At 46.8% G+C, this 11732-nt stretch overlaps 1 protein-coding gene across 1 annotated transcript in view; it reads left to right on the forward strand.

Moving 5' to 3' along the window:
• The first annotated feature begins 4787 nt into the window (after window positions 1–4787).
• jag1a (jagged canonical Notch ligand 1a) overlaps window positions 4788–11732 on the forward strand; it is a 19195-nt gene continuing 12250 nt past the window's right edge. The window contains 6 exon segments of the mRNA XM_076995203.1: window positions 4788–5126; window positions 5508–5813; window positions 9482–9539; window positions 11514–11563; window positions 11565–11651; window positions 11654–11726. Of these exon segments, the coding sequence (XP_076851318.1) occupies window positions 5055–5126; window positions 5508–5813; window positions 9482–9539; window positions 11514–11563; window positions 11565–11651; window positions 11654–11726 (646 nt within the window). The 5' untranslated portion in view covers window positions 4788–5054.

Below are 11732 nucleotides of genomic sequence, written 5' to 3' on the forward strand. Positions count from 1 at the left end.
TACATTGCTAAACAATTTTATTAGCTTTGAGTCAAGCTGTTGATGTTGAAGATCCTTAAAGCAACCCTTGGCACCACACCCTTTACTGTCAGAGTTCTCAAGTCTTTATGAGGACACCGTACGTGTTTCAGGTCTGATTCAGAGCCGCGTGGTGGGTAACATCCCCCGTGCAGTAGCGTTGCTGTAGATGACCTCAGAGAAAGGCAGTCGTTTCTGTTGAATAAATCCACATATTGCCTTTCTAAATTTCAATCAGTTATATCTGTGTTAATGTCTTTAGATCATATGGCAGTTCTAGTCTTTTTGCATTTTGGGAGTGTGTGTTCATGCATAAGTATGTGTGTGTGTGTGTGTGTGTGTGTGTGTGTGTGTGTGTGTGTGTGTGTGTGTGTGTGTGTGTGTGTGTGTTTGTGTGTGGGTTTGTGTGCATTTATTCCTCTGTATCTGTTCAATTACTACCACATTAGTTCAGATGGGGCTTACTGTTCTGTTGTGGCTCAATGCTAATATGTTTCATAGTTATAAGTGGTGGTTGTTCCACATATTGGAGTTTTGTTTAGGGGCTTTGTCTTGTCCCTCTACGTTGTCTTGTTGTCATCTGTTTTCTTTTGTTTGACTGCATGTTAAACTTGTCCAGATTTTATTAATCACACGCTCCCATAAGACCCTGGTTCCGGATCAGGAAGCAGTGGGTTGGGTCCCCATATGGTCCTCATACTGTAGTTCTTAAGGTCTGATCTCAGAGCAGGGCTAGAGTCTCGGAGTCTGAGTTGTTTTAAAAATACTTTGTGAAATAGTGATCAAAGAATGTTTTAGTTCGAATGTAACATAACACACACACCCACACACACACACACACATATGTGTACATGTAAGAATAACCGTTTAAAGGGGAGAGAATGGGTGCCTGCCGTGAGGGTCAGGTCTCACACCTGTTCAAGCATGTATACACACACAAACACACACACTCATATATACACACTCGCACTCATTTCATTTTTATGCATACACAGACTCTGACGCTTACAGACACTCTTATGCACACACGCTGTATGAGTGGTTTGTGAGGCATGAAGCAGATAAGGTATTTACAGGCCGGCCGCTGGTTAGTCATTAACCAACTCTCTCACTCCCTTTCTTCAACCTTTTCACTTTCTTTCAGGCCTCCTCTTAAACACGATCGCTCCCACATCTCTCTCTCTCTCTCTCTCTGTCTTGGTTCTCAGAGGTGTGAGCAGGCAGGTCTGTGGGAACACGGACACACGTTTGCACATGCAGCCTGCATGACTTTCAGAGTAACGATCCACTCACTTCCTTACTCACACAGGAAGACAAATAGACACACGAGCCGGCAGACGGAGAGGCTGACGTGCACCTCCGTGTGCCGAGAAGATGCAGCAGGTGGATCACGAGGGTCTGCGAAGGTGTAGCAGCCCTCGACCTCCACAGCCCCAGAGCTGAAAGAGCACCACCAAAGCGCAGACGTGTGACACAGAGTCCAGCAGGTTAGGAGGAACCATCGTGATGTGGATGAATGATCTGCACTTCTCCACTAACCTGTGTGGTCATGTGTGAGTAGGTCAGGGTGGATGAAGGTCAGGGAGGGGGTTAGATGACAGCCAATGAGGCGGTGGCATTTGGGGAATGGGGGGGGGGGGGGGGGAGTGGCAGGGTGGGACGTGGCTGTGGTTTTAAGGCGGATTAAATGATGTCATCAGTTTGAGCAACGATGTGTTTTAATGTCGTCAGTGTTGAATTGAGCAATGAGGGACTGTGTGAAATGGGAAGGATCTGGTCGAATGAAATTCCTGGAGCTTGATGGCAGAACCATGCTCTCCGGGGAGCGTGCCAGAGGGGGGACACTAGGACCGCAGGGCAGACATCGCCTAGCCACACACGCAGTAGGCATTTCATGTGAATGGTGCAACACAAACCATTCCAGCCCCACTCCAATGATTGGACAAAACTCATGAGGCTTCCCAAGGGACTCTGGGTTCGCAACTTAAGACACAATGGTAAAAAAATCAATGGGTGGGAAACTTCTTGCCTTGGATGTGGCTGTAAATCTGGATCTGGATCTGGTTCTGGTTCTGGATCTGGTTCTGGTTCTGGATCTGGATTTTGTCAAGTTTGAATGCAAAAATGCAGCTTACTGATTTTTCATTTATCCATGTTGTATTCACATCATTTTATCCACGTGGTTAGAATGTTCTCTCTATATATTTATCTCTGTCTTTCCTTATTTCTCTCTATGTCTTTGTCTTTTATTTCTCTCCCTCTTCTGCCTCTCCTTCATCAGTATATCTCTCTTTCTATGTCTTCCCGTCTCCCCCTGTTTCTCTCCCTCCCTTTCTCACTCTCTTCCTCCATTCAGTCTAAGGAGTCTGCATGCGCTCCGTTAGACCCGCCTCCCCTTGTCTCCCTGTCTGTGTCAAGGAATTATCTTTGCCACACCACCCGGCACCGCCCAGTGGAGGGGGAGGGGGGGTGTTGCGTAGACAGGGCTTCCCTTTCAGAAATGGCCTGCATCATCTATTCATGGCCCCTCTTTAAATGGACTGAGACCCAGCTGTTCCAGTGTGGGATTAAACATCCCCCTCACACACACACACACACACACCACACACACACACACCTACACACACACACCTACACACACACACACACACACACACACACACACACACACACACTACCACCACCCTGTGATTCAGGAGAGCGTCTTTTCTTGAAAACACTTCCGAATGCAGTGTCGACCATCTCTGAGCCAGCTGCCACTGGTACTGTTCTCGCCGGAGTCCTGAGTGGGCCCCGGGCCCTGGGCAGAGAGAGATTCAGGGCAGCAGTGAGCGAGGGGGGCTTCATCTGTCAGTCAGTCAATTCAACTGTCAATCAATCAATTAATTCAACTGTCAATCAATTCATCTGTCAGTCAATCAATTCAACAATCAGTCTTTCACGTGGCGCGTCTTTATTCTGTAGATAGAATGTCTGCGAGAGCAGTAACAAAAATCGTCCTGTAAGGTATCTTATGGCGCATTTCCACTAGGGCCTGCTTGGCGCGGTACGGTTCGATTTGCGACGGTTTGTGAGTGTTTGCATTAGTACCAGGCCCCAGTTAGCTGGCCCCTTCGGGTACTATTTTCGTACCGACTCGCTCGAGGTTCTAACCGTTTCGAAGCAGTTCTGTGACGTGGAGGAACAGCATGACACTGATTGGCCAGGGAGTGTCGTCACAGGTTGCGTCAGGAGAGCGACTCCTCCGCTATGCTATGGACTCCTCAGCCATTTTTAAAACCCAAGGAGCGAAGTCTGTTCCCTGGTCAAACGCCGAGGTACAAACCTTTCTGTTAATAATCAGCGATCAAAAAATCCAGGGCAAACTGGACGGGGCCACTAGAAATGTAAAGGTTTTTAGCTAGGTTTCCGCGCTAATGGCCACTCATGGCTACCAGCGGTCCGTTCAGCAGTGCCGGTCAGTCCAAGCTAAAAAAGTTTAACGCGATTACCGGGCGGTGAAGGACCATAACGGACGCAGCGGAGCAAACCGCAAAGACTGGAAATGGTTCCAGCAAATGGATGCCATATACGGTCACCGGCCAGCCAGTAACGGAAGAGAAAACGTGCTGGACAATGTCGGTGCTGGAGGCCACGGAGAATGGCGAGTGTATTGTGATTTCACAGTTTTACTACTAGGCTCGTAAAAGATGTAATATGAACGTAATATGAACGCATCTATTGTAAACGCAAGAATTTAGAGCTGTGTTTGTAGTTAATGTTACCACCACAGTCACTACTGTACAATAGCTAGCTCTTAGCCTTGCTAGTTGCTAGTTAGCTGTAGCCATAAACACAGCATGAGCAGCGATGACGTGCTACACATTTTGTGCATTTACGCTATATTGTTGTTGCTTTCACGGGAATGCTTGTGTTTAATATTTGTTATTTTTTACGTTCAAGATTCCCCTTCCACTGACGAGGCGAGCGGAGTTGGCGGAAAATGTTTCCTTCAACCGGGCTTTCCTCGGGGTGCTTGGCGAACTTGTGAACACCATGCGAGACAGACGCCAGTAAAAGCACACAAAATGTTGCTTGTAGTACTATAAATATTTATTTCATATAAAGCTATACGTATATATTTGCTTTTTGCACTTTTTTAACTATAACTATATTATTTACATATGTTGTACTTTACATATCTATATTTCATAATAAAGTTTGATTTCATTTGATTGTATGACTGATGCTTTTTATGCAGGGTGTGTTCAGCCTGTTTGAGTAATACCAAATTATCAATAATTAGAGCAACCACATACAATAATGAAGATAAAGATAAATAAGATACAATAATGCTATGTGTTAAGGGGCATCGACCGGTGTTGTGGTCGATTACAAATGATGTCACGACACTACAACCCGCGCGCCAACAGCGACTCCACCCACATTGGGGCGGTTCACCATTGTAATGGAAACACAACGTGACCGTACCGTTCCGTTGCGAATCGACCGTACCGCGCCAAGCAGGCCCTAGTGGAAATGCGCCATTAGGTAGACCATACTATCTATATGTTTATAGATTAAAAAAATGACAGCATAAATCTGTTTTTTAAGACGCCAGAGAATTATAAATTATTCTAAATGTACATGTTTATAAATGCAATTTTAGAACATCTATAACCGACCGAACAGTGGGCGCGACCTAAATCGATAACCTCTCCTACTTCTGAATATTAAAGACTTGATGTGTTGCCCCGCCCCCTCGCGCTGTATAGATAGAAACGCTCGCTTACCCACAACCGACGCGTTCCCAGCTCGTCGGCATTGTTGTGTCGCGGGCGCAAGGAGGAGGAATACAGAAAAAAGAACAATAAAAGAAAAGACGGGCGGATAATAGAGCCCGAGGACGTGCAGGCGCTGTCTTGATCGAGAAATATATCCCCTATAGAATCGCTGTTGTTGTGTACTCGTGCATGTGTGGGTCGGGGGAGTATATCAGAGCCGCAGCGCGGATGAACTTGTAGTTTCGTAGGGGAAGGTTTGAACAGTGAGGAGGCATGGTCCGAAGACGGAGTCCAAGGTTCGCCGTGGTGTGCGTCCATCTCCTTTTGCAATATTTTTGGATTAAGGTACATTTTGCACGAAATAGCACCAGATGCATTTACATTCCATTCTCACTGATAATTAGTTCGCAAATCAAGTAATGCCTATTTTAATGTCATTGTCATAGCTTCTGGTTCAGTGAGTGGAATATCTTTACTCATTTAACTGACGGACCAAAGTTTGCACGAAACTTTGTTTAGGCGTTTCGACGATTCATGTTACAAACTACGTTAAATAGGTTGTTTCTTGACAACAACGCCACAAAATATTCTAAACGAGGGCACGTTGTTCACGTGTGATCTGTTATAGAATGTTACAAAATATCTTGATCGGCTTTACGCAAACAACAATAAAGAAATAAACTGTAGTCTAGTAGCTTTTCGATACCGTTTGTCCTCTTTTCACAGGCGGCTGGGGCATCAGGGTACTTCGAGCTGCAAGTCCTGTCCGTGCAAAACGTCAACGGGGAACTTCACAGTGGCTTGTGCTGTGATGGCACGCGGAATTCGGCGGATAACAAATGCACGAGGGATGAATGCGATACTTATTTCCGAGTGTGTCTCAAGGAATATCAGTTAAAGGTGTCTTCTGGCGGCCCGTGCAGCTTTGGCAGCGGACACACTCCTGTTATCGGTGGGAATAATATTTCGCTGAAGACCCTCGCCAAGAACGACAAATCCCACATTGTGTTGCCTTTCAACTTCGCCTGGCCGGTGAGTCGCTCGCTTGCATACTTTAGGGCCAAAAGGTTAAAATCCAGAGCGCTGGGAAACGATAATCGCTTTAAAATGATTTTCAAGAGGACTGTGTCCTGACAACCTAATAAGAATTTTTTGATTTATTGTGAGAACAGCAGTGAACAACTTCGTGTGAATTTATAAAGACTGAATCCAACATTCACTGTTAGAGAAACTGGAGGCTTGTAAACTTGTAAACAAGCAATGTTTTAAGATTTGCTTCTGGCACAGTTCACACGCTCCGTGCCACAACATTCCTTTACGTTGACGCTGTTTGGTGCGCGCGGATGATTTCTCTCCAAAACCGCCGGCGTATCATCAGACGGCGCGCGCGCAGGGAGGGGACCGTGTTTCGCGCTAGTTACCGCCGCGCGCGCTATCTGAACTTGTAGATCAAAGACCTCAACAATGGCCCCCGCGAGAACACGTTATAAAACCACTTTAGTTTATCTCCACTTCCCATTCTCTTCCATTCAGGCACTGTTTCGCACACAATGGCTACAGGAAATAGAGCGCTGATTTCCAATAACACCAAATTAGTCCCGAACAATTCCATTACTGATAAGTCAGTCAGTCAGTTCTCTCTCTCTCTCTCTCTCTCTCCTCTCTCTCTCTCTCTCTCTCTCCTCTCTCTCTCTCTGCTCTCTCTCTCTCTCTCTCTCTCTCTCTCTCTCTCTCTCTCTCTCTCTCTCTCTCTCTCTCTCTCTCTCTCTCTCTCTCTCTCTCTCTCTCTCTCTCTGTAAGAGCTAAGTATTCAGGTACGCTCCAGACGAGCTGTTTTATCTCATTTCTGAATTCTGAACGTCGCAATTGTTTGTAGCGCATGTTTACATTCACAGCCCATAGGGCTTAGCTGTCAATACCAGGTCAAACCGAGTCAGTCTGATAGTCCAATTAGACGCAGTTACCGTGGCAGCCGCCCCTCAAAACATCTTATCGTCCCCACCCCCCCGTCGGACGGTCTAGACCGGTGGCAGAACACGTTCTGAATGGAGAATAATCAGACATTGTCGTCTCGCGTGCCTTTCCTTGCCCTTAAACCCCTACCTAGCGGTCCTCCCACCAGCCAGTACTCATCGGGGCGACAAAGGAGTTTAGAGAGAACCCGAGGGGGCTCCTCGGCGTGCGCGCGCGCGTCTTGATCTCAGTGTTGTACTCTTCTTTTTGTTGCACGATCAGCAGCGCCCGAGGCGCGCGACTCTGTCAGGAGGGAGGGTCGCGCGTGGATGTTTAGGGTAGTTGCTAGGTAACCAGTCTCCAGAGGGGGAGACTTTATTATTATTCTGTTGGGGAAACGCTCTCGTGCTTTCAGTCGTTTGGTTTGTTGGTTTTAATGGGACGCCACTGGAGTCGCTGACTGATCCGACCCTCTTATTCTCGCTTTAACTGTGTCATGGGAAGGGATTGTGAAACGTCACCGTGGTTGTCGGCTCAGAGTTTTTACTAATAGGGTTATATGATTCTGTGTGTGGGTGGGTAGGTGGTTGGGGTGTTATTTTAAATGTCCCTGTTGTTACTGTACTCCAAAGCTGACTGGAGTTTGACTTTGTCTTCTGTTCTTTGACCTGCAATAATGTCTGCAGACTACAGATACTGTTCATCATTTATACATTTCTTTGACTGTGTTTCTATCCATTTATTTATCATTGTCAATTAGTGCAGACCGTACTGTAACTTAGTGTGTGTGTGTGTGTGTGAGAGAGAGAGAGAGAGAGAGAGAGAGAGAGGAGAGAGAGAGAGAGAGAGAGAGAGAGAGAGTGTGTGTGTGTGTGAGTGTGTGTATGCATGCGTGCACCTCTCCCTGTCCTGGACAGCAGCAGTGGCTGTGTGTATTAATGGGAAACACTAGTGGGGAGTGCATGGCCAGTAGGATTAGTGTGAATGAACCGTCATGGCTTACACCACGACGTGTGTGTGTGTGTGTGTGTGTGTGTGTGTGAAGCACACTGGCTACACTAATTCCATGATCCATGTCCCTGGTTCTGTGTACATGAGTGTGTGTGTGTATGTGTGTGTGTGTGTGTGTGTGTGTGTGTGTGTGTGTGTGTGTGTGTGTGTGTGTGTGTGTGTGTGTGTGTTTATAAATGTGCTTGTGTGCTAGTTGAGTGATCTGATTTGTGCTCAGTATCAGTTTGCTTCTGTATCACGCTGAGACAGTGGGGAAAAGGGACCAGGAGTGAGGCAGACCACGCCATCCTTAGAGCCGCTTGCACTCCAAACACTCCTCTCTCCTCTCCTCCCCTCTCCGCAGATGTTGTGGGGACAGGGCTCCTTTGTGCTGGTCAGGTTGCGTATATGACAGTGAGAGAGATGGTGTTCCTCAGAAGTATTTGATTGAGCAGTGTTACGCTGAGAAAGAGTGTGTGAGAGCTGGAGTGAGTGTGTGAGATGACATGTACACTTTCTTTGTTTCTCTCACACACGCATGCACACCACATGCACACGCACACACGTGCCAACACACACATATGCGCACATGTATAATCTCAAATTCCTATCCACCTAACCTACACACACTGCCCTTGTGGCACTTCTACACAATACACTCACATTCTTTCTGAGTCACACACACACACACACAAACTCTTCTGTGTGATTTGTCATTTGATATTGGTGAGAGACAGTGGCATTAAGGGTGACAAAGGCTTTCAAAGGGGAGCCGCTATAAAGGAAATGCCCCCCCACCCCCCCACCATGAACACACACACACACACACACACACACAAACACTTCTATGCCTTGTGGAGATACCTCCAGGATGGAGTCACAGACTGAAGTGTTTTTAAATGCCTGCCCCAGTTAGAGAATGAGAGTGAAAGGGAGAAAGAGAGAGAGAGAGAGAGAGAGAGAGAGAGAGAGAGAGAGAGAGAAAGCGGGAATGGGCCTGTTCAGTATCGCCCAGAGGTTTCTTACTTTCTCTCACTCTCTCACCTTCTCTCTCTCTCTCTCTCTCTCTCTCTCTCTCTCTCTCTCTCTCTCTCACTGTGTGTGTGTGGGTGGTTTGTTTGTTTTTGGGGAGCGTGTTTTGCGAGGCAGAAATTGATTGGCTTGGAAACATTTTGGCATGTGGCTGGCCATAGTCTGACTCAACAGGATCAACCTATGAAGAAAGCTTTCAAAATGTGCTGACCTGAGATCAGTTGAAGGCAATAAAACGGCCTATCAAGTGAGCTCTTCTCGCCTCTGAAACTGTTTTCCAAAACAGCAACTGGGATTTTCAGAGCCTTGTACTCTAATGGAGCGGTGAAGGCTTGTGGGCCCCTACCTAATGACGAGTGGTTTGTAGCCCTACGGAAACACTGTGGGAGTTCTGCAGGTTAACGTGGCTCCCACAGATCGGAGGAAGAGGAGAGAGACAGAGAACAAGAGAAGATTTTCGGTTTATACCTTGAAACCTGGAAGAGAGAGTTATGTGGAAATGTATCCACACACTTCTCCTTCTATTCTGTAGGTGTCTGTTGACAGCAAGAGCGCTTGTTAACATGGTTGAGATCATTTAGAGATTAAACATAATTAGTGCATGTGCGAGTCTAACCACACCAGGTCTTCTGGGAGCAGTGTGTCAGGGTGTCAGGGGTTACATGGATTTTTTAACCCCCTACCTCTCTAACTCCCCCCCCTCCCCCCCTCTCTCTCTCTCTCAGAGGTCATACACATTGATCGTGGAGGCCTTGGACTTCAACAATGACTCGAACACGGGCAGTGAGTAACTGGTCTTATTTGCTTTTTCTTCTCAGGCTCTTCATTTCCGTCTGTCTCCCTCACTCCACACACTCCACACACAACACTGAACACACTTCACACACCAATCACGCACACACACACACTCAGACAACACAGGAATGAAACTCAGACAACACAGGAATGAAAACAGGAATGATTAGAGTTTGTGTGTGTGTGTGTGTGTGTGTGTGTGTGTGTGTGTGTGTGTGTGTGTGTGTGTGCATCTGACAGCATGTGTTGTTCTTACACTTTTGATGCTGTTTTTAATGAGAGCATTTGCAGGAAGCGATTTCATAACAGGACTTTTGTGTCACAGGTTTCTATAGTCAGATGAGCACATTCACGATCATAAAACATTGACATGTTGTGTGTAAGCACAAGCTGTGTGTGTTTTGATAATGTGGACTAGGATTTAGGAACACTGTGTTGCAGTTAATGAGAGCCTCATGCTAAGCCCCCTATAACTCCTCCCCTCCGTGTGTGTGTGTGTGTGTGTGTGTGTGTGTGTGTGTGTGTGTGTGTGTGTGTACTGGAACATGTTCAGTTGTGTCCATCAAACTCAGACAGAGCCTTATCAGAGAATGTAACCAACTCCATATTCTCTTTAGCTCTCGTCTCTCTCTCTCCTCCCTCTCCCTCCCTCTCTTCTCTCTCTCCTCCCTTTCACTTCCTCCCTCTCTTTCTCTCCCCTCTCACTCTGCACTCTTATCTCTGTCTATCTATCATTTTTCCACATGTAAGGTGTGCTTTTTTCTTCCTTTCTTGAGACATGGGCTGGTGCTGCTGTGGTATTATGGTAGGGAATACAAAGCCCATAATTGTTTTATAGTGTTTACATTCAGTGACAAACAGCAAGGATGCTGTTGGGTCACTGGTCTTGTAGTGAAACTGAAATAAGTGTTTGAAGCTCATCCAAACATCTTGAAGCTACTCTGACCTGCCAAGAACTGTGTGTGTGTGTAGGGCAGCAGAGTAAATATTGACTCTCTTAACATCAGCATGTCAAAGTGGCCTTTAGCACTTTCCTACTGTAGAGCTGTCCTCATTAAACACACGCACGCACACACACACACACACACACACACACACAATGTGTCCTTCATTTTGAAATTGTTGATTAAATTTTATAAAGATATTTTAGGATTCCAGCCAATCATCTAGTTTCACTTGTAGTGTGTGTGTGTGTGTGTGTGTGTGTGTGTGTGCTGAGTTTAACACACAGGTGAGGTCACACTCCTCCTCATAGCTCACAGCTGTCCTACCTCCAGTACACCACCTTTCTCCGCACATAAGCGCATACACACACACACACACACACATACACAGCATGCATTGTGCAAATTTTCTGTCGGCTGACCAAATACCGCATGTTAGCGAGGGATTCCAGACTACTCTGAAAGAATTACTATGGATTTTACTACACCTGCGCGTGCATGCACGAACACACACACACACACACCACACACACACGGATAAAACAAGAGTAAAAGTCACACTCTGTCCTATAGAGGGTGTGTCCACTAGCTTCTGTCATAAAAAGTGTATGTGTGTGTTGGAAATGGATCTGTGATTCTGTCCAGTTTGTATGACCTGGCAGCCATGTATATTATTTTTACCATCACAGTGTAGAGAGATGTAATTAAACAGCAGCTGCCATGACACGCATACATCTTACACACACGCGCACACTCACACACACACACACACACATTCACACGCATGCGCATGCACACATATCTCACACATTCCTGCTGTTTGCCTCTATCACTATCTGCCTGGTTTCTCCTTCTGTTGTGTATCATATTGGACGTCACATGGTGGGAACAGTGACATGTGTTTCAGAAAAGTACACACACACACACACCCCACTTTCCCTCTCTCATCTCACCCCTCTCTCATCTTACCCTCTCTCTCATCTCACCCTCTCTCTCCCTCCTCCGCCCCCTCCATCAGGCACGAGTGGCGAGCTGATCGGCAGGGCGGTCCAGTCGGGGATGATGAACCCCCGGGCGTCAGTGGCAGGTTCTGAGACACCACGGCGCCGCCACCCAGTTCCAGTACCAGATCCGCGTCTCGTGTGACGAGCACTACTCTACGGCTTCGGCTGTAACAAGTTCTGTCGCCCGCGTGACGACTTCTTCGGCCACCACACCTGTGACAGCAACGGCAACA

This window comes from Brachyhypopomus gauderio, unplaced genomic scaffold (genome assembly GCF_052324685.1).
Source record: "Brachyhypopomus gauderio isolate BG-103 unplaced genomic scaffold, BGAUD_0.2 sc185, whole genome shotgun sequence".
Classification (NCBI taxonomy): domain Eukaryota; kingdom Metazoa; phylum Chordata; class Actinopteri; order Gymnotiformes; family Hypopomidae; genus Brachyhypopomus; species Brachyhypopomus gauderio.